The following is a 23,595-nucleotide window of genomic DNA, read 5'->3' as shown; positions in this document are numbered from 1 at the left end:
GGGGCATAAGTAGCAGAGCCCAGAAGGAAACCACAGAGTCTTAGTGGGACTCATTGGCCATGCCAATGGCCACTGGCCACTACCCTCTCAGTAGTGCTGAAAAGACCCAAGAGAGGGCTAAAGTTTGAAGCAAACAATTTTTCCTTACAGTACTAAGGGACTGGTTTGCCTTTATGTTGTTTCGAACTAGACTGGTCTCATTTTTCAGGGTTGCAAATTGCTTATATGTGTTTACATGTTTATCAAGAACTCTCCCTCTGTCTCTAAATTTGGGTTCAAATCTGCTGATGGCCAACTCAGGATATTAAAAAGTAACGATGGGTAAATTGAATCACTGCTGGCTAATTCTTTACAGCCTGTGGCCTGAACTGAGTGTGAATCAATGGCACCTCTTGCATTTGGACAAGCTGAGGTAACCCAAGGTAGCTTAAAAAACCTCCTTCGCTTCAATCCTCTGTGTCTTACACTTGGACAACCTTTTCCTCTTCATAGACTCCTCAGAGTGCCATGACTTACGCTACAAATGCACAAGGCAGATGGGTGTCAAGATCACTCTCTCCTTACAGACTAGGGGTCCTATTCAGGGACACTTGTCAAACTGGTGGATGAACCTGCTCAGCCCTGAGGCAACTGAGTTCTCCTGAAGAGGAGGAAAAGTAGACAAACAAGACCAAGGACGTACTCTTCCATTGATCCCAAATATGGTGGGGAATTCAAAGGGCTTCAGACAACAGTATAGGCACATTTGCTGAAATAAAAACAGTATTTTTACTGTTTTGATAAGCACGATGAATGATAAAAGGTCTTGGAAGGCATTTATTCTACTTCACACTGGAGTGCTGCTAAAGCCAACATGGCAAGAGACTATAACCCTGTAAACATATGTTGTGTATTAGATTCTGATCTGGCAGCTTGCCTTAATTTTGTTTTTTTAAGGCTCCAGCGAGTGCCAAATACACTTCCATGTTTGTGTTCCAGCAAATGAGCGAAAGGCAGAATACTTGAGCGACGGGGACCCTGGAATGCACTGGACTATAAATTAGCAAAGAAAAAAAGCCTCCATTAGTGTTGGCACATCAGGCAGAGGATGACAAAATATCTGCAAATTCTTTTTTCTGTCCCCTTCTCCCAGCTATTTTTTTTCCAGTGTGCTGAGAACCGTAACAACTTTAGTCTCCTCTATTTTAACTATCAGCATCAACAGAGGTGACAAGGGAACATCTTTCTAAACAATTCTGTTACTTCTACCTCCCCACCAAAAAAGCACCCCACAGGGCATCCTCTCAATAGCAATTAGTCTGGGTCCCTGTAGACACAGATGAAGAAATTCTTTCGAGAGGCGTTTTAGACTGCTCAGGATTGAGAGTTCCGGCTCATATAAACAAATACTGTTACAAGAGGCAAAGTTGATCTGGATTTATGCAAGGAATGTATAGACTGAATAAGCAATTTGATAATTAATTGAGTTGACAGGCACTTTATAATAGTACACAAATATGTGCAGACTGAATGGTTTCATATACATGCTGATCCAAAGACAGTATTAATTTTTAACCCATTTTGTACCTAATTACTGAGAGGAAGGAAACACAAGCATTTCTTTCCCCTTGGGTATTAATCTTGACCTCCCAAAGCTTGATTATTGGGAAATAAATCCTTCGCACTTACTACTATTGCAGACGACAAAATCACAGATGTCTTGTACAGGATGATTTATTTCTTAACGATCGTCTGAAGAATGAACTTTTGATTACTTTCTATGCATTGATCACTTCTTTTATGTCCCACAGCCTAAATGCAGCAGTCTTGCTCTCAACAAAGAAGAGAGGTTAGTTGCATGAGTTTGGGGAATTTCTGAAGAAACCCGCTTGCTAATATGGAGTTTCTTTTATTACTGGCTTCCAAGCAAGCCAAACTCCTGCTCCTACAAGCCCAGCTGCAGAAACTAACGACACTTAGTAAGGTCTTGAGCAAAACACTGTCCCACCTGGCTGGAGATCATGATAATTCATTGTGCATGGAAGATACTGTGACATGCTAAACTGCACAGGGAGAAAGGAGTAGTATTGTAACCTCTCCCACACAGGAATGAGATACTCAGTGTTTTCTCAGTCTGGAGCAGGTTGAGAAATGAAGCCTTGATATGCTTCACAACTTCACCCCTCGTATGATCAGGAAACAGGCATCTAACACACTTTTTAATGGCCTCATACCCTAGACAATATAAAAATATTCTAAAGGTTGCTGCCACGGTAACCACCTATGGAAATAAGATTTGGTCAGTCTTTCCTTACCCATGCCTGCCCCCTCCTTCAGCAAGGAAATCAAAAGCCAGACCAAGCTGCTCACTTTCTAGGGCCTCTGTCCTCCGTAAGGGCATTGAGAGAATCGAAAGTGCTATATGGAAGCACATCATCTCCAGTCATATTCAAGCTGTAGGTAATCACAAACCACCTATGAAATGACCTCCGTTCTCCAGCAAGAGGTAGATCAACAGCCATATGGAGTTAGATCTGAGGTATTTCAGGCCCATTATTCTGTCCAGCCAATAGCTAAAAGCAGGTGCCTAGGGAAGAAGATATTAAATAAATGCCCTATTAAAAACCTTGCAGGTGGGGCACAATTCTGCCATCCTGTTGGGAACCCAGCAGCAGGTCAAATTGCTATGACTAATCAAACATCAAATGACACACTGCTGTGTGCTAACTGCCTCCTACCCCAACCCCAGCTGCAGCTGCCTTTGCAGAAAGGTGCAATGCCCTCTGCATGGATGTACACACCGAATAAAGTCTTTTAAAGCATGTGAGAATGAAAGCTGTCATCAAAATGTACTGAGCAATTATGGGTTGAAGGTTGAACTATTATTACTTCATGCCCTCCCATTCCCCTCCCCTGCAGGGTGGGAAGAAGGGGGGAGGATTATTCATTTGTATTCAAGCACTTCATTAATGTTTATAAGAGAATCCAAACACGCAAGCAAAACAAGGACAAAGCACTCGCGCCAGACGTGTGATGCGATAAATGTCACTGGAGCAAATATTTAGATCTGTTTACAGAGAAGCCTATTAAGTCCTTTTTGAAAAGCTGTGCAGTGTTGTGGCTTGGTCTCTGCCTAGCAGCTCCAGCGTAAACAAATGGAAGATGGCTAAGTCTCTCTCTCTCTCATTTTGTTATGACATCTGGAAACCTAAGGAGGTTGGGAGAAGCCAACTGGCTGCCCTACTGTGATGTCTAGCAACAGGGTCTGCTTGTTGAATGATGGCAGGACATGCAAAGTGGAACTGCTGAGTTCTCCAGCCTGTGCCAAGATCAGTGGATTTTCAACACAATAATCCCTCAACAAAAGTTGTTGCAACACAAAAGCCTTTGGTTCACTGCTAATGATGCAATTCTATGCTCTTTGCCATTTTTAAAGATCATTTGTGTTTGAGAAAATCAGTTTCATTAAGGACTAAAATAGGGTGCAAAGATGGGTGGAGTTGCTCTATTCGCCAAGGAATGGAGATGCGTCTCATAATCCCTTGCCTGAAGGACTGTAGGTTCTGGAGTTTGCAGTCAGCCTAGACTTCTGTAGATGTCCCCTTCACATCACCATCTCATTGACTCTAGTCCCTCCACATACAAATATTTCTTTTTCTAAGAGTGTTAAATAAGTTGAAAGGGATAAGAGAAATTTATAGATGGATAAATCACAGTCTTAGCCCCAGATGCAATAACATATTTGGGATATTTCAGCTTTTGAAGTCATGCCTCAGTTTCCAAAACAATATGGCTTGCTTCCTTTCTGTTGCCGGTGCTCAAACCAGACAGATATACAGGCCTCTGTACAGTGATCTCTAGCGGTGCTGGCTGCAGCAGGAAAGGGAAAGCCGGATCAAAACACTTTCTGTTTGAAACTCTCCTTCTGACTTAGTGAGTTTACTTCGGTTTTTTCATGGCATCAAGAATTCAACATGAAACCACAAGTAACTCCACTCAGTCTGCCCTTTCAGCCTATCTAAATCAGAAATAAATTAGAAGAATATTGACTTATTTTATTTTCTTCCTAATTCTCTCAATGAATTATTTGGCTACACAAAACTACTTTCTACATAAACCAGTGGAAAAGACACCTTGCCCAGTTTCAAAGACCACAGGGATACAGTTTTGGGTTCTAGGTTCAAGGACTGCATACTTCTTTTATTTGTTTTAATGGGAACCACACTGAGCTTTACCCCAGAGAACAGAAGAATGGGTGCCAAGTCTTCTGGGATTCTCCCATTGATATCTTCAAAGCTATCCTCTCAGATCTAAGTGATCTCAGCAAAACACACCCCTTCCTTCCCTGACTGATAGGGATGATGGATTACTAGACGTGACAGTTGCTGAGTTTGTTTTTCTCTTAAAAAATGTAGGACGGCTCTGATACTTTGGTGTGTTGGAAGAACAGGGAAATGCATGTGACCACCCAATCAAACAGTAAGTAAATGTTCATTGTTCCTACTGTATAACAGGGTTCAATCTTTTCAGACTTAAACTTCCAAGAGGAAATTTTTTTCTGGCTGACTTTTCCCTTTTAATTAGTCTCCCCGATTAATTCTTGCAGAAAATGCGTGACAGCTTAGTGGCTTGGTCTCAAACCGCAGTCCCTTCCATGATGCTATGTTCAGCTATACTCCCTGCTCTTAGCGTTTTACTACCCGTAATATACCAGACTCGTTAGGAGTGCCAGGCCGCGAAACGCTGTCAGTAGCATGCCGAACATCCACAGGGAAGAGAGAGGAACCCCTTCCCCTATTTTTGTTTAGCTACCTCCTGCTCCTCCACTTTAGAGCTAACCATTGGAGTTATTTATGTTGCATGACCTTGAGATAAATGGCATTTGGCAGGCTGCCGGATAACTTTGTGTTTCAAATCAAACATTCTCAATTTCTCCCACTAACAATGGGAATAATTCCTGAATGCCTTTTTGGGGGTATTTCTTCCCATCTCATTGCCTGCCATGGAGTTCTTTGGTAACTACGTCAGGGTTGGTGAACTTTAGCTTGACTTTCTTGTTGGATGCAAGTACCAAGTGGTGTGTGTGGTTTTCTTCTGTGGTTTGGTGTGTGTGTGTGTTTTCTCTTTGTCCCAGAGTGTCTGCACTGCTGGTATTAGAGCTACAATTGTTCTATATAAAGCAAAGATCCCTTGAATGATCTGCCAAAGGCTTTATCTCTGAACAATCTTTGTCTGTACTTGCTTTGCCGTTAACCAGTTTTGACTCTACTCTGTAATGGCTAGAGTTGCTTTGCCTTAACTGATATATATCAAAGGGAACTGCTAAAATTAACCGCTCATGAACTGTGTCCAGGATGTTAGATTAACTCATCTAGAATCCTTCAGTGAACAAACTGATTTATGATGTGTTATGACATTGTTACTCGATGTGTTGCACAACAACTCAATTTTAAAAAATGAAGAGCGCTCCATTAATGAGAGATAAATCTTTCCAGTGTAATTCAAATGAATCTGCAACAGCTTTAGAGAGCGCATGATAAGGGATCTTGAGTGGGGTTTGGTGATTGTGTTTTGCATTCCTAGCAATATCTTCCACTGGGATCTCTTTGTCAGTAATGACAAAATCCATCCAAAATATGCCAAAATATGACACCTTTTGGGAGATTACAACCCTTTGTACTTCCCAAGACACAAAAGGGTACTACTACAAGTGATTCTGAACAGCTAATACTTTCAGGTTTGAGAATGTACACCAAGCGTACCCAACTATGCTTTCTTTGAACTTCAGAGCCATAATTTGCTGAAGTCTTTACACGGTACGTCCCTTACAAACCTAGCCAGTCATAGCTAACACACAGCAAGTGCTCAAGGCAGTCAGTTTTTTTCCCAGAAAAAACACACCTTTATCCATTAAGATATAAATAGAGTATTTTTTTAAAGCAAGCACTATTCCATTACTGGAACATGAACCAGTGTAAATGCTGACCTTAAATTATTAAGTTTCTAGAGCGTGTTTCAGATGCATACATGTTAAAGGCTCGGGTCTCTCTGGATACCCAGCTTCAACAAAAATGCCTTTGAAAGTGAGCTTGAATTATATACTGTACAGTATGTCTCATTTCACAGCCAAGCCACTTGAGTTAATAAAGAAAATCCTCACTGGCCTCACACAATTAGCTGGGTAAAAAGCTAGTCAGTGCAAGTCTGCACACAGTGACAAGCCAATCCATAAAGTTGAATAGTGTTTCATACCTGTGAACGTCTGCCGCCTTGACCCTCTGAACTTCATCTTGCCACCAAAAGACCTGGATTATTTCAGGATGGTATAACCTGGTCTCACAGCCTGATGCTCACACCCTTAAACAAAGAAAATATCTCCCTGGTGTTCTGCAAATGGAAAGGAGAAATGCTGAAGGAACTGAACTCCAGTTTGCTTGCAGCTGTCTACCAAGAGAGCATCCCACCTTTTTGAAGGCCAGGCCATATTAGAACTGCTTTGGCCATAACTTGTATTAGAAACTTGAGTTGGATTCTATGTCTTAGTGAGTTATTTCCTTCAGCAAGCAAATACTGAGCTCTTTTGAGAATGTTCTTTCTAGATTTTTTCTGTATTCATCAGGAAAGAAAGTCATTATGAAAAAGAAGGGCTTTCTGTATAGTTAACTCTCATAAAAACAATCATTTTGAGACCCTTTAGCATACTTGCACCTCTCTTGTTCCTGTGATATCCCAAAAATTAAGAATTACCTGAGCTTGAAAGCACACTACAAGTTAGCGTCCCAGTTAGCTCCCAGTATGTCTGGACCAGCTCCTCACATGGTGTAAGGCTTAGGTCTTTTGCAATTAATCCTGCTTGAAGATTTTACCAGTGCTTTAGAACCAATGGGACACACTGGGACGTGTCCCATCACACTTCACTGCTGGAATAACATTAATCTTGATGATGATTTCTAAAATCGTAAATCAATCACACGCCAGAAATAAAGACCTTCAAAAAGTTGGGCATGTTTCTCAAATCACCCTTTTGCCCTCTCCCCCACTGCTGACTCTGCAGACTCCTATACTGTGAGCATTTTGTCTCACATTTAAATAAATATTCCCCATCACTATTATGCTGTCACCTGTAATAGGAAAAGCCTGCAAGAAATCAAAGCAAAGCAAAATTTGTGCGGTGGCAGAAAGTGTACAGAGAATAATCAGTCTTCATTGTGATTGTTAACAAAAGTGAGTGAGCCTAATGGAGACCTTGGATTTAATACAGTCTCTAAAATATTGAGGGGATACTTTAAAGACATAGAATCTCCTACTTTAAAGAAATATTTTCCCTGTGTTCCTCTTAAGTTGACTTTTATTAAAATGGAAAGAGGTTTGAAAATAACGTAAAGATTTGTTTCCTTTTTCTCATTCTTTGGCTCACGAAGAGAGCCTGATGAATATCGCTGTGCTCTATGAAGGCAGCTTCTTCTCTGTTTTATGTATTGGGGATTTCTGTTTCTCCCAATGGGTGCGCCAGTACAAGAGTTAGAGTAGAAGAAGCAAGTTGACGCAATCTGGGGAAAAAGTAAAGCATTTAGTGTTATTCCCTTAACTGTGTTGTTACAGCTAACATGTTGGCTAGCTTTTCTCCATGCCCATCTCAATGAACTCTGTGATTTTGCAGGGATACCCAAGCATGAAGAACCTCTGGACTGGAATTCATTTGAAAGGTTTCGTAACTACCATGTTAACTGAGGCTCAGAAAAGAATAAATCAGAACACTTTTTCTTTCTTTACAATCCTTTCTCTATTTGCCAATAGGAGTTTCTGGGAATGGTTCGGTGTTATCCCTGGCTTCAAGGGACACTCTGGAATGCGTACAGCATACAGGGTTTGATTCATACCAATGGGCTTTCACATCTAACACTGCTGCCCACTGGCATGGGCTGCAATCCCGATTTTGAAGAAGTCAGTTTCATTAAACTCCCTTTTGACATCTGCAAGGCTCTTCAACCCTAAGTGTTGTTGCAGTGCCTGGACAGAGGTGATCAGCAGTGCTCCACTAATACATCTAATTACAACATTTCAGGGATGATGATTTCTTCTGGCCTATTGGAGTCTACGTATGATGAGAAATGGGGTGTCTAGGCTTATGTTAAATGACCCTCAGAGTGAAAAATCTAGGGTCTTTGATCTCATTCAAACTAAAAATACTTTTGCTAATGAGCCTCCTCAAATCATACAACATCCATCCCAAAATGCTGAGCACATGGTTTTAATTTACAGTTTTTAGCAACTTTCATTTATATTGTGCTAGAAGTCCTGAAATGACTTGCAGCAGAAGCTCTAAAAATTGGAAATCCAAATGGTAAGGACTGATGCTGGAATAACTAGTGATAAAAGCAGCAGTCATCTGTGCTAATTTTTGCTTGAGCTTCTGACACAGGTATTAACCACGTCACTTCTAATTCTCTGTGCATTTAAATGACAGCCAGATCCAATAAACAATAACAATAACACAAGGCAGCTATACTGTTCTCTTGAACACCAGTAAAAGCAAATCCATGGAGATGAATGAGATGCCATAACTATTAGCTTTTGTGACGGATACAGCCAGTCACACATTTTAGTTACGTATCTGTTCCCACTCTGCAGAGAGTACAGCCTTGTTCCAGTTCCAGTCCAAGAACTGAGATACTAAGTCCAAACACTGATATCTGCAGTTTTAAGCTTTGCAGGCACCAGTTTAATTTCTGGTGTCTCAAGTAAGCTGGAAAATGTAATGCTTTATGGGTTACAGAAAGAGTATTAGGCTCGCAAATTTTTTCAGTGTTCAGAAAAATGTCTTACTGACTGCAACCTATAAATAGTCTGAGACATTCAGAAAGATATTGAAGTTTTGTGATCACCCACAATGCTTTCTGTGGATTTTAAGTCTAGTAGCGTAAAGGATCTGAATTGCTTGTCAGCTTGAAAGAGGGATTTAGGAAAGTGTGTGGACATGAGGCAGGTATGTTTCCCTGCAAAATAGGGCTCTTCTAATGCCAACTCTTGAAAGTTAAAAAAATGAAGTTCCCAAAACACTGGTTGTTGCTGAAAATCTCCATTTTTGTGCTGTCCTAAAAACTGCTCTGAGGAAGTCATTTTAGAGTCCCTCATCCAAGCATGCAGGGAACCCCTTCAACAGGGCCAAAAGATGAAAGAAATCACACCAATTTCATGTGGCTCAAGCAGTAACTATGTGATTTCTCTGCCTTTACCTGTCTCATCAACTCCTAATGACAGTGAAGAGATTAATAAGGGTTTGCAGTGTAAAGCCTAGCACAGGGGAAACCTGTTATTTCACACTACATCCCTCTGAAGTTCCCAAATATGCTTTGCCAGGAGCCCTGCCACCGATCTCCGTCTCCACAGGAGTGCAAGGTGAATGAGTGCCCTTGCTTAAGATCTTTTCTAGCCTTTTCAATACAGGAACCTCTGACTAGCCTGAATGATGTGGGCTGGCTTTATAACATGGATTGCTACTCACTAGGGAGCTGAGGGGAGGCTGTTAAAGACTTTCTGAGGACTGTAAGTTGCACTATACTTGAAGTTGAGGTTTTTAAGGTCAATGGTACATTCTGTTTACAAGCAAAGCACTCTGGGCCCAGGGCAGGATCCTGACTGCCCCTTACAACAGCATCAGAAACTGACAACAGACAACAGAGAGGAAATCATCACTGTGGAAATATAATTTACTGAAAAGGTGGGTATTTTGCACTTACTGGGTGAGCAGCTCAGAGGTGGCAAACTGTTCCAGGGGAGATCCCACAAGGATTTGAAAGCAGCATTAGTGCCTAAGTACAGGGATGGGTTTGGGTCATCTGCCTCTTTTCTGATCCCATTCTTCAGAGCAGAGCTCAGGGAGTGAATCTCCTCCAGGGAGCAAAGCACATGCCTGAGCGCTCCCCACTCCTCTCACAGAGCAGCGGTCCCAGGGCTCCCTTTCGCCAGGACCAGGCACTGCCAGAGCCAAAGAGACCATGCTCTGTCCTCAACTCGCCTCTTGCCACGTACACAGAAAAAAATGGCACAATTCTGCAATTTGTCATCTATACATTGGTAACGTTCAGCTGCCTCAAACACGGTAGGGACTTCCCTGAATGCCAGGCTTGTTCGCTGCTGTTTTCTGGGAGTTTGTTCCTGTTAAAGCCCACCTTACAAAGACGTAATTCCTGCCTAAAATGATCACAAGCAGCACCCATAATTTTGCAAACAAATCAACCGGCAGAGTCCTCTTCAGATCTGCTCATGGGAGGCAGGTACACCTGTCCTGGGCTTGGATCTTACCAAGGGAGGTGTGAAGGATCAGAGGGAAAGGAAGGGCTTATATCCAACCTGTTCTACAAATACTTCTTGCAGTTATATACACAATAAATACAATAGATGAATTGCCAGCTCCCCCTCAAGCCATCATTAACTGACTGGCTTTTTTCTTAATAGGCAGCAAATGCCAGGGTGGGCCTTTCAAGGGGGCGGTGGTGAAGAAGCACACAGTAACTGGCTGTAAAGAGCAATGTGTACAGTTAGTTACAGCTATAAAACGTCAGCTGCTGATCCTTTCAGGTGTTACTGTGACTACCATAGTTTTAATACCTGCATAGTTTCACCCTCCACAGTAACCCTGGTAAAGATGTAAAGCAGTTCCACTAGTACTCAAAGGGAGTTACATGGAAGGATTTCTACTTCTGCTGTATGAATTTCTACCCCAAGGTTAATTTTTCTGGGTGAATTTTTTACCCTGGGGTGCAGGGGGTGAAGGGGGTGATAGTTAAATAAAGCCAGCAAGCTGAAAACTATGTGCACTATGTATAACCAAACTGTTTAACAACATTTCTTTCAACAATATTCAGCAATCAAAAGAGATGATACTAAGCTATTTTTGATGACTTTTCATGAAGCCTGAAATTTTTTGGAAGCAAAAAGGCATGTTTTCTATTACTCAAAACCCACTATTCTTTAAAAAAATAAGATTAAAAATTTTTTTTAAAAAATCAATAATACTCCCTCAAATAAACTACACAGACTGTCAAAAGTCAACTAGCTCTGAAACCGAGCCCTTTAATCTGTTTCAGAAAACTTTGAGCCTGAATCTTTCATTAGTATAAACGGGCAAATTTCCCTTGAAGTCAGTTACACTAGTCCCTATCGGCTCCGAGAATCCCAGCTTTGTGATCACATAAATGTTTAATTTTTCAAGGGGATAGGGGAGATGGCATAGCAAGTCCAGGCCGTGGCCTTGTCTATATATTACTGTGTCATGCTGTTTTGCCACTGAATGTCCAGCTTCAAGACTGCAGATCTGCCAGTGACCCAATGTGATGGACCACCCATCGGCCTTTTATTAAACAGCACTTGTTCCCTCTCTAATCCTATCACTAGAGTAATCAAAGCTGCCATGTCCCACGGTTTGATGGAACAGCAGGACCTGGGAAATGAAGACTGATTTTGTTAACAAAGTCATTCCTGGCCCTTGAATGCTGTCTCATTGGTAGAAAGCTGGGAGACGAGGTTTATTTGTGCAGAGAATGAGGCGGCAGAGAAATGAAAGGGGAAGAATGGTGAAGTGTGAAGTTTAATCTGGCACAGTCTGAGGTTTCTTTCTTTGAGGCCGTCTCTGATCCAATCAACACCAGTTTGATATTTAACATCTCCCCCTGCAGTTGGAAATGATGCAGGCTGGAGAAGACTCGTGTCAGGGCTTCACAAGCCCCAACCAGCTTAGGGAGAGAAAAGGGGGTGCTGGCAGCTCCCCTCCGACCTGATGCCTTCCCCCACTGACAGGTCAGGATGGAGTCTGGCCCTGACACGAAATTCCCCTCACGAACCTTGGGATTAAGGGCATCTGGCGTGGGCTGAATGCAGATTCTCCCTGAAGAGAGCAAGCTTGGAATGGGATGGGAGAGGGATGGTACTTCTAACTTGGGGGAAGGGATATCAACACTGTCTCCGTCTGGGGATCCTGCTGAGAGACGGGATCAGACACTAGTGAGAGCTACCATCCACTTCCACAGGGCAGAGCTGTTTGGGTAGAGGAGTAAGACCTTCCCCTTGCTGACCGCACAGGCTTTTAGTAGGGGTGCCATGCTGCCCGAGGGCACTCACCCCTGGGGCGGAGCAGGGGTCCCACCACAGCCCTGGGTGATCAGGGCAGACACAGATGATCCTGAGCAGCTGTAGGAGTCACAGTCACTGTCCTCCTTACTCCAACGACAGTATATGTCAGCCTGGGGAGAGCTTTTTACCACAGACCCATGTGAGGGTCACAAAGAGGATGGGAAAGCTTAACCCTCTCCCAAGCTGGCCCTCACACCATGCATGGACAAGTCATGATGGCCTGCCATGACCCCCACTGCAGTGCCTCTGCCAGCATCCCACCAAGAGAAGGCCCTGAACACCATCAGTCCCTCACCAGGTCTTCTCAGTCCTGGCCCACTTGATTTTGCATTGTCTCCCCACTCTGTAAATAAATATCTATGCTGTCAGACAGAAACATTGTCTGCTTCCTCTTCTTTGTGTGTCTCAGATCTTTCTGACCCACCTTCAGTGAAAACCCTGACACTTTGTATGCCAAGGAGCAGTGAAATTTCAATCTGATCCAAACCTGACCTGAATTCCCCTGTTGCCATGCTCCCAACCTGGCCTTCTGCTGTGATTCAGACCCCTTGCCACCAGCTATACAATACCCTGGGCCCAGACTTTGTGTGACCAGCAGCTGCCGGCGTCCCACGGGGAGCAAGGATGCTCCTTCCATGCACCGTGCAGGAAAGCAGCCGGTCAGCGGGAAAGGAGGGCGATCAGAGCGGTGCCAGTTTGGGAGAGCGGCACAAAACAATGAGCAGAGATTTCTGGGGGAGCAGAGCATCAAACTACCAAGTTTCTGGGTTTACAACAGACAAAAATGCTCCATGCTCTACCTGCAAGAGCTGGCTCTCCAGGAAGCAGCCAATTATATGAGCCACCTTAATCTTTTCATCCGGCTAAAACAATCAACATTTCAAAGCGACGCACAGAACATTTCAAAGATCATTCCTGGTCAAAAATGCAAGTGTGTCCGCTTTCTTTTGGAGCAGATCAAAACCAAGCACCACACCGGGACCACTCCTAGGTTTCCTCCTCCTCACGGTATCAGATTAACAGATTTGGTGCACGTAGTCAGATTAAATATTTGCAGTAGCACAAAGCTGCCTTTGAGGGGAAGAAGTAAAAAAAAAAAGCTTTTTTCTTTTTTCTTTTGCTAAGGGCAAAAATACTGGACTTTGGGGATGGGGGAAACAAATGCATTGATATGATTCAGCAAGGCACAGTTTTAAAACCTGAATTCTGAATGCAGAAAGTACGTGCAGTATTCCTGTAACAGTAATGCTGAAAACAGGTAAAAACTGCTGATGCCCTTAGCAGATTTGGAACTGTAATTTATCACAGATGTTCTCATCAAACTGTGCAAACACCCTACAAGACAAAAGCTGCTCAATTTCTGATTTCCATTTTAGTGAGTTTTAATTACGTGTTGCTTACGGAAGGCTCCAAGACCTGGAATTGGGAGGCGACACCTAGCAATAGTAATCCACTCCGCTAAATTAGCACAGTAATACACCGAGCAGTAGGACTGCCAGACAGTGTGATAACATTACAAATTACTATTGTTAAACAACTAGCCAGGTGTCAGGATGCATGACATCTAGAGGAAGCAAGAAAATAAATATCTGGTTTGTTTTGTTTAATTTTGTCTCTTGTTGTGGTGGTGGCCTTGTTCCCCGGAAAAGCTTCAATCTAGGAAAAATCCTCCTGCACGCTGATCTATTTTAGCAGAAATGTCAATTCTCTGTAATAATTAAAACGTGTTTTTTTAACAAGCACAAACAAATGATTGTCCTTTACTTGCCAATAGCAGTAATACCTTTGCTGTTCTTTTTTAGATTAGTATTGTAGCAAAATGAAGGGGAAATTTTTGTTTCTATTTAAAATTTAGAGAACTAGAGAAAAACAGAATTATGGTAAGAGCAGCAGCAAGTGTTGTACTCTGTCCCTTTTCCTTTCTCTGTGGCGCTCACGCTCTCTCTCTCTCTCTAAAAAGCAAAAAAAGGTAATATGATTCACGTTTAAAGGGCTTCCAAGTGGTACATTTTTAACCAAGTGCTTTCACGTGCTTGATTCTAACTGCCATTTTTGACCCAATACAGCCAGATGCTATTGGATGTCTGGAATAGTTAATTATTTTTACCTCACCTTAAAGAAAGGGTTCAACAGAGAGGATAGGCACTTAAACCTTTCAAACAGAACAGAGCAAAACGAATTCCTTGGTTTGCGTGTGTGTTAATGAATAGAAAGGTCCTGAGGGACTTTCTTTTAATTATTTTTGTTAATAAACAAGAAAATCTCTCCAAGAGCAAATGCAACCGCTCTTCTCCTAGGAAGGCTTTATGCAGAGTTGGACTGCTAGTTGAAATATCAGATGAAACAAATGTTAGTGAATGCCAGACTTTTTCCCCTTAAAAACGTTCCCACTAGACTTCAGGGGAGAAGAGGGTGAAGGCACTCTAAGGACATTCTAATCACACCAAAGATCAGTCCTTTAATCCTTATTCCCACATCACCAAGAATTTTTTTGCTCAAACCAGGACAGTAAGATAAAGCTGGAAATAGCTGATCCAAAACTAACGACGAAAAGCAGGTTAAAAACGAAATATCATAGCAGTAATTGACACCACTTTAAATTTCCCCTGGATTATTTGTTTTCTTCCACACACATTCATTTCCTGAATTTCTAGTAAATCTGTCTTCATATAAACAGTTTCACAAAGCCAAGTCAATAGCTGTGACTGTGTTCCTGATTAATCCACTGAAATGAAATAGATCGCATGGCTTAGTATTCTGTTGTTTAAAGCTAAATCCACTGAAAGAATTCTGGAGTCCAGTTACACCAATAACTTTTGTTTCTTAATCTACATCCTCTTCTTTTTGCTGAACTTCACCTGTTCTAAAATGAAAAAAATCCAAGCAGATTGCACACTTAATTTCCCCCAGTACATGAGGGCAACATGAGCCAGTTTGTTTTGACCTGGAATGACTAAAAAGGCGACTGACAGTTTGCACATACTTAAATCTATTTGAACAATGTTGAAATTTCATTTTTCATTGTTCATGCTTCATCTTCTTCCAGACAAGTACCACAGAGTCGCTTTATTTAAAAACAAACTTTTTTTAAAAAAATCACTTTTTACCCAGCTCCAGGACAGGACAGGAGGCACAGAAGTTTCCCTCACAGGTGGCAAGCCAGCGGACACACACATTCACACCCTGGACATCTGACTCTCAGATAAATAATACGCACAATAAACTCGCTGCGCACGTCGCAGGATTTTTGCGGGCAGCAGGGATAGGCGCGATGAGGAACAGGCAGCCCGACGCAAAGGCTGCCGAGGCCTGTGAGTGACACACCCCGCTGCAACAGGCTTCGGGTTTGCCTCCATAAACTGACCAAAACGCAAGGACAGCATCCCCTACCTCTGGGATAAGCCACGAGGCCCAGGAGCCTCCTTACCTGGGAGAAGTTGAGCCCGTTCAGCGGGTGACACTGCTCCTCCACCCTCTCGACCGCACCCGTCGTCTTCTTCATCCTCTCGGCCTCCTGGGCGAGGTAGAGATCGAGCACCGGCACCCCTCTGGAGCGGATGTCTGTCTCCGTCAAGGAGTTCACCATGAGCATCACCCAGACGGGCCTCTTGCGCTCCCAGTTGCCGGCGATGGCATTGAAGAGGTAGTCGGCGTACAGCCCTTTGCCCCGCTGGTCCGGGGTCATCCAGTGGGGCAGCATCAGCTTGATGTAGTCCAGGTGGCGTTTGAGGCGGCGGTACAGCTCCCGTGGCAGCACGTCCTGCAGGTTCTCCCCGTGGGGCAGCATCTGGCAGCTGGCCAGCCCCGAGATGGTGTAGGGGTCGGTGAGGTCCAGCTCGAAGTAGACGCTGGAGCTGGCGTGGAAGGCGGCCTTGGAGTTGTCGGGGATGAAGTCCCACACCCGCGTGTAGGGCACGTGGATGGTGCCGAAGAGATAGGCAGGGGGCTCGCGGCGGATGGTCCAGAGGAAGGAGTTGAGCTCTCCTTGCTGCGGGGAGGAGAGCGGGGGCCGGTCAGGGGCGAGGAGAAGAGGGCCAGGAGGCAGCCCAAGGCGGGGGGGGAACAGCGCCCTTGGGGGGTCCCTGCCCTCCAGCTCCCTGCACAAGCCCTTGCCGTGCTTGGAGCAAGCAAAGCCCACGGGCACGAAGAGGCCCGCGTAGGGCTGCGCCCCGCGCTGACCCCCGCTCTCGCCCACGGGCGCCCACCCAGCCGCCGCATCCCCCCGCACGCGCAGCCGGCGGAGGGGCCCCCCCCGGCGCGGTCGTGCGCGCCCGCCGGCACACGGCGCCCCTCGCGGGGGACACGCGGGGCAGCGCCACACCTGCGGGGCCACGCGCGTCCGCGCACACGCGCGGAGGGGGGGGTGTCCCTTCCCCCGCGCCCCCGCTCCGCGCCCCCTCCCCCGCACCCGCACCCGGCGGCTCCCCCGCGGCCGGCCGCGCATCCCCGAGCGGCCGCGCCCCCAGCCCGGCCCGGCCCGGCCCAGCCCGGCCCGGCTCACCGAGCGGGGCAGGTCGCACTGCCCCGTGTCCATCTGCTCCCGCCGGGCCGCGGCGTCGGGCAGGAACCCCCCGAAGACGAAGCAGATCAGCGTCAGGTTGAGTTGCATCCCGCTTCCTCTCGCTCTCCTCTCTCTCCTTCCCAGATGAGCCTTTTTGGATTTCTAGGATCTTTTTTTTTTTTCCCTCCCCCTCCTCCTGCTCTTCCCCCTTTTTTTTTTTTTTTTGGCCTTTTTTTTTTTTATTCAAACAAACTTTGCCAGTCCCATCTGCATCTGACAAGTGCAGGGGGAAGGACTGGCCGCCCCCTCCCTCCCATGCTCTCCCCCCTCCCGCCCTTTCCCACCCCCACCCCTTCTGGCTCCGGGCTTGTCAGAGGCGCTGGATGCTTTGGGGAGGACGGTTCTCATCGCCAGCCTCCGCCATGCTTTGATTTTGCAGACCGGAGAAGCTCCCTTCCCGCCCCGCCGGTTCGGGAGGAGGTCGGGGCGGCGGCGGGGAAAGGCGGGCGGGGGGGAATAGCCAGAAAATAAAAAAGCAAAAAGATTATAATTTTTTCTTTTTAAATTCGGCGGCCAAGAGGGGCTCCCGCGGCGCCCCGGGAAGGGCGGGCGCTGCTCCGCGGGGCGGCGGCGCACACCGCACCGGGGAGGCCAAACTCGGGCTCCGGCGGAAAGTTTCGCGCAGCCGCCCCGGCCCGCCCGCGCCTCCCGCCGCCGCCGCCGCCGCCGCCGCCGAGGCCCGCCGCGCCATGGCCCGCCGCCAGGGGGCGATGGCGGCCCGGCGCAGCCGCGTGGCGGCGGCTGAAGGGTGGCGGCGTCCCCGCCTCGCCCGCCGCCCCTCCGCCGCGGCGGCACCTGCGTGGCGCTGCCGTCGCTTTAAAAGCAGAAAATGGAAAAGTTTCGGCATTCCCGCACTCAAAAAAATATGACAAAATCACACAGACAGGGCTTGTCTCGGGAAGGAACCGCCGCCTGAGGAGACGCCCTGAGGCGCCCCCCCCAGCCCTCCGCCGGCTGCTCCCCCGCTCGGCTTCCAGGCGTGAGGCGACATGTCCTCGCAGGCGCCGCTGTCCCCTGGCTCCTCCGAACCCCGGGGCAGTGAGGCCTCGCTGAGCGCCAGGGTGGAGGGCAGGTCAAGGACATGGGCCCTCATAGCACTGGCAGCACCATACCCTGCGCCTCAGCTGTCCTTACCAGGACGCCTGCCCCAGGGGTTTCCCCTGCCTCCTCAGCCTCACAGGAGGATGGAAGGAGACTTCTCTGCATTTTCACAACTGCTCACACCATCAGATATCTAGCTTCCACTTGGACCGAAAAGCCTCAGGAGAAAGCACCTTCTTCCAAGAAGACCTGAGCTGTTTCTTGGTGACAGGAGCACATCCGGGACCCCTGAGGGTCTGGAGCTTTCTGTGGAGGATGTTGAAGCAGGCGCTCGAGTCCAGCAGCTGCAACTCAAGCACCTCCCGAGCATCCACCTCTGTTAAAGCCGCCTGGTTTCAGAGAGGAGGACAGGCTGACAATGCCTGTTGCCACTGCCTGTAGGAGCTCCTGCCTCTGGATCTGTTCGGGGCAGGGGTGGGCGTTGGGGTGCCAGATGTAGCCCCTTCTCCCTGCGGGACACCACGCAGCCCCACTGTGTGCGTGGGCCTGGGCATCTCCACCACCCGACCTGCTGCATGCAGCGTACGCAGCAGAGTGGATCGGGATCCCAGCTTTTCCACCACCTTCATGACTGCGAACCCTTTCCAAAATTGGGAGGTTCCTCACTGTATTGAGAAGAACCAAAGCTATCAAAGTTTGCTTGATGAAATACATTAATTACCAGTATGAGGCGGGGTCCTTCCTCTAGCAAGACTCAGAGCGGAGCCAGCAGGGGTTTTGCCAAGGACGGTGCAGACTCAGGCCTAGCTGGCTATAAACGTGGTTTCCCGACTGCCCTGTGAAGGCTGAGAAGGACACCACTTGCTGTAGTTACTGATGAACAAATACAGCTATGCAGGCTGGCTGAAGGGGCTTTTGAACCACTGTGTGCGTGTCCCGTGGACTCTGTTCCTGGCCTCCAGTGGCAGGAGAGCATTCTCCTAACCCCGGTGTTGGGACAAGCAGCTCCTTTCTAAGTGAGAACTTTCATCTTCTTCTCTCTCCTCTCCTCCCATATCTTCCACCCAGGTAAAAATCACCAAAGGAGCAGGGAATTGGTTTTCTTCATGGTGTTTTTAGTTCCTACAAAGAAACACTTAATTCTCTGGTTCTGCCCTAAGGGATAAGGTTCAGATAAGGGAAAGACATAGGACAGAAAGAGGCAGAAGGTTTTTTAACCCACAAGGCCTGCCATCACTGCGGCACAGAACGGTCCAATGAGACAACAGAGTCATGGCCACACTGGGTGCCAGTGGCCCTGAGTCACCCGTGGCTCTGTGCTGCTGGGATGTGGTGTGGCAGCAGGTGGGTGTGCGCTGCTTTGCAGGCAGCGAGCTCTCACGTGCCCTCCCTGCCCCATCTGCCCTTGGGGGACGTGACACCAGGGCCTCTCATCTTGCCGCCCTGCCATTGCTGGTGTGACAGCACAACCCCGTGAGGACGGGGAGGGCACGTGCCCATGCCATCTCTCTCGAGGAGCCCCACCTTTCTCCCAAACGTGCCTCAGCACGGTCACTGTAGGTGGCTGAGCCCCCACCTGAAATGAAGTCTGGAGCAGGAAGGGTTGTGCAGCCCATGTCCCAGCAGATGTAATACCACAGGGGGTAATTCCAGTCACAACACTACCCTGGGTTTTTTCCCTAAGCTGCCACAAATCAGTTAAAAGCTACAGGCTTGATGCTGTTGTGACATGGTAGCATGGGGCACTACCGCATTTGTCCACAGCTGGACCAGACTGCGTCCTTGTGTTCAGCAAGCGCCGCTTCCAAAGTGACACGCCTGTGCTTGCCTGACTGAGTGGCTTTGACTTGGTCCACCATCTTTCCACCTCCTTCCCAAATCTCCTCCAAAGTAGTGAAAGGACAGAAGGGCCTCTTCAGAAGACTCCAGTGGCATGGCCCAACATCTCACATGCTGGAGAAGATGCCTGGGAGGTCTATAAGGTGATGTGAGGCCCTATTCAGTCATGGGTGCCATGTTGTGAGGTAGGGTGATTACCCTCATCAATGGCATACATATCAAAGCACCCAGGGCAAGAATAAACAAACATCTTTGGCACTGTGCTCAGCTTCCGTTAGCCAAAAGGCAGGTGGGTGTGTGTGGGTATAGCAAGCTTTCCAGCCGATTCCCTGAACTCAGCCCTGATGTTGCAAGAACTGCCTAGCTGTGAAAACACAGCCTCGCCTTGATTTATGCCGCTTGTGGGTAAGATGACTAAGAAGAAGAAGAAAAAAAAAGCAGAACCGGAACAGAATCCCAGTGGGAGCATGATGCGGGTGTGTACCGATTTGGTGGGACAGTCAGGTTGGGGAAACTGCAGCCAGAGCTCCAGGCAGTGGGAAGAGGAGACCACAAACCACATGACATGTATCACGATGTTCCACCTAAGACACAAAAGCATGCCACAAGCTTTTATGAAGACAACTCTTTGGTAACAGCAAGGGAAATTAATTCTTTTGTGTAATTGTAACATTTTTTTCTCCTTCAGATGAGTTCCATATGTCCTTGAGATTTTTTTCCTTTAAACACAGCAGTTTAGAACGAATCTTAAGTAACGTTTAGCCTGCTTGTAAAGTAAATATTTACAAAAACATTAAATAATGGTTCTGATCTTTGGCAAATGTATATTGCTCCCTACCTGCTACTGTTTTATGCCTATCTGGAGTAATAGAGGTGCTTTGTAATAAACCCTAAGGCTGTAAAAGCAGTGTAACAGTGTGATTAGCAGTAATCAGATGGGAAATACTGACTATTAAAAACTGTGAAGAGATAAGAGGGGTAAACTGCAAAGGGAAGGTTACGTTATTTTGTTTTAACAAATTTCAAGAAACCTAATGGGGAAATAGGCTTTTAAGCTTACAAAAGCTGTATTGTTTTTTGGAAGCATAATAGTGTTAGCTGATATCTATGTCATGTATCATCTTCAAAGAGCTTTACTAAATAAATATTAATCATTTCACCAACCACTTAAAGGCAACCACTTCAGGGGTGCAGTGAGGCAACAACTTAGCAAGTAAGTTGTACTAAGACAGGAAGTGAAGACAGCCAGATTCAATAAGGAGTCCGTGTCGGTACAAAAAATATTTGTGGAGGCTTTAACAATACCTTTAATCAGGCAAAACAAAACCCCACGGAATACAGGGCAGATTTCTTTCTTAATGAGAAGCTGGCATTGGAACTTGTAATTACAGTGCGTTTCCAGCAGGTAAAGATTATTAGATCTGAGGGGAAACAGCTTGTGAGGGATCAGTATTTGCATGCAGGGAAGCGTAACACTTTTTTATCAGAATATACTCCTTACAAGGCTCGCTACCCTTTTGTCCCTTCCTCTCCTCTCGCCTTCCTCCCAGGGAAAATAGCATATTGTTGGCCTGTGCCGTATCAGTATCTCTCTGTCTCTGCCATGGTGTACTTTCTTTTGAAGAATTTCAAAGCACCCAGTGGCTTTCACTCTCTGCATTTCTTACGCCTTTCCCGTAGTGAGGAACTCGGGATGACCCACTGACGCTCCCAAAAGCTGTCCTACGTCAAAACTGGAAGAGTCAGAACTCAGCTTTTCCTTTTTTCATTAACAAATCCAAAGGTGTCTTCTGCTCCTGCCAGAGATTCAATCTTTTTGTATGCTACAAATCATAGAATAATTTAGGTTGGAAGGGACTTCATGGGGTCTGTGGTCCAACCGCCCTCACTCTGAGCAGGATTAATGTCAATGTTAGGTCAGGTTGCTCAGGGCCAATTAAGGATCCTAATTAGATTTCTCTGCTCTCTTATGCACAGGTGGCATTATATGTAGCTGTACTGGACTCAAAAAGTAGTAAGCCTAAAGCAGTTGCACCGCTGGCTATCATGCCGTGACTTGTTATCTGCTATGACACCTATGCTGTGATGTGTCTAGCAAAAACAGATTTTCCTGCAGAAGAATGATTTTGATGTTAGCAGTTGTATTCACATACAACATCATTGTTTAGTCGTGCAATTCATTATTTGAAACATGCAGTTGTCAGAGGAACAAGCCTCTACTACTTAAGGCTGTCACACTGAAATGTTGAATTATAACAAGTGTTTTAACATTTTACATCTTTTTTTCCTGTGTATTGCAACCAATACGGTGTAGTCACTGCAGTCAGTCTTATATTTCCTTTCCTGTTTGTCCTCCTGTGTGCAATTCAGTGTCTTTCATCTCAGCATTCCAGAAATAACCAATCTAGTTCTGGAAGAAAATCCCCTCTCAATCCTAACATCCTCCCTTCTAAGGACTAGGTATGAATTTTGCAGACCAACAGTATTAATAGCTTGTATTACATTTTGCAAAGTCTCACCTTGTGCTGTGGCCTCTGCAATGACAGACCACATCCTGCCTGAGACTAGGCGTGTAAATATGCTGAAGAAAACCTTTCCTAGTGTCAGACTCCGGTATGCATTCTCCCTCTGTATAAAGTTTAGTCTGCGTTTGTGTATGTATATACTATTACATATGCATACACCTAGGAAGGTGTATGTATCTATGTGTGTGTGTTTATATATACTGGTGTGTTTATATATACATATATGTACATATATATATATGCATGCAGGCACACACACAAAATTATAGGACAGGTGAATGCTATTAACGCTCCATTATATGCTTTTCAGCTCTTTTTCCCATCCTGTGAAAGATATTATGGATTTGAGCCCATGGAGGCAGAAGCCTGTCCTTCTCTGCTGTCCTTCTACTGCAGGTAGGGTGGATCCTGTAATTTTGAGGTCTTCTGTCTGCAACTTAATCAAAACATTACTGTTGCATTCCTAAAATTAAACCAGAGAGGTGGTGAAAAAAAGGCCTGAAAGCAACTCATCTGCCTGAACAGGAGTAATCTCCTTGCTGCATAGCAAAGGCTGTAGCTGTTTCTTTAGCACAATAGATTATCTCCTTGAGGTCTAATAAGCAAAGAGATTTCTTCCTGTTCAGTATAGTTCAGTACGCAGTTCCAGAAGCTTCACTTATTTTCATAAACAGTTCAAACCTCTTTCATGTTCAGAGAATGATTGGGAGTCAGCTGCTCGAGAGTCCTTTAGATGTTCCACTCCTTATTGTCATTCACTATTTTTTCTTTTCCTGGTTTCTAGATTGCCATTGGTTTCTACAACCTTGGTATCATATTATGTTCATTGGCATTTATTAATGAGAAGCCTGAGAAGGGCTTTGTAAGTGGGATGAGTCTTTATTATAAGACAGCTAAACCAGCCCTCCAAGATAGCACTTCTGAAAGAGGAGTCTATGCGTGACTGTCTTTCTTGTAACCTGGAGCAGAATATTCCAAGCAAATGCAATAACTTGGTGCATATGTCTAAAGTAGCTGATTTACTGACAGCATTCCTGTCCCAGGGGCTTTGAGCACACATAATGGACATGCAAAATATGCCAATATTTTGGTAATTTGGTTTAAAAACTGCTGCTTTTTTTTCTTTTGGAGCTGGTAGAATATGGCTCACATTTGTTGCATGTGTATGGGCCTGCTCCTTATTAAATTCATGGTCCTTTTTTCCAGTAACCACTTCAGTGCTGTGAATCAACATAACTGGTTCAGAAAAACACCATCTGTCGACTGAATAAACAAAAGTCTAGTTAGCTGGAAGTTTAATAGATCACAAAGTCTCACCGAGTCCATTTTTATGTTAATAAGTTCCACCGTGGAATATTTTCTGATGTCACATGGCAAAATTGTCCTAAACAAATAGCAGCTGAAGCATTTTCCATTATTTATCTTAGTGTTTTGTGAGCTTAACAATAGAAATTGGCCAGGATCTGAACTCCCCTAATCTTGAAGTGCCATATGGGTCTGTATGTTGGGTTTCATGAA

At 45.6% G+C, this 23,595-nt stretch overlaps 1 protein-coding gene across 1 annotated transcript in view; it reads right to left on the bottom strand.

The window, feature by feature from the left end:
- Positions 1-16,975, bottom strand: part of TRABD2B (TraB domain containing 2B) — a 292,849-nt gene extending 275,874 nt beyond the window's left edge. Inside the window, exons 1-2 of the mRNA XM_075097676.1 lie at positions 16,613-16,975; positions 15,539-16,099 (exon numbers count right to left, since the gene is read on the bottom strand). Coding sequence (XP_074953777.1) covers positions 15,539-16,099; positions 16,613-16,720 — 669 coding nt within the window. The 5' untranslated portion in view covers positions 16,721-16,975. The remainder of the gene's footprint in view (positions 1-15,538; positions 16,100-16,612) is intronic.
- Positions 16,976-23,595: the final 6,620 nt, after the last annotated feature.

The sequence above is a fragment of the Phalacrocorax aristotelis genome, chromosome 6 (assembly GCF_949628215.1).
Source record: "Phalacrocorax aristotelis chromosome 6, bGulAri2.1, whole genome shotgun sequence".
Lineage (NCBI taxonomy): Eukaryota > Metazoa > Chordata > Aves > Suliformes > Phalacrocoracidae > Phalacrocorax > Phalacrocorax aristotelis.
This window is presented reverse-complemented; position numbering and strand designations above follow the sequence as displayed.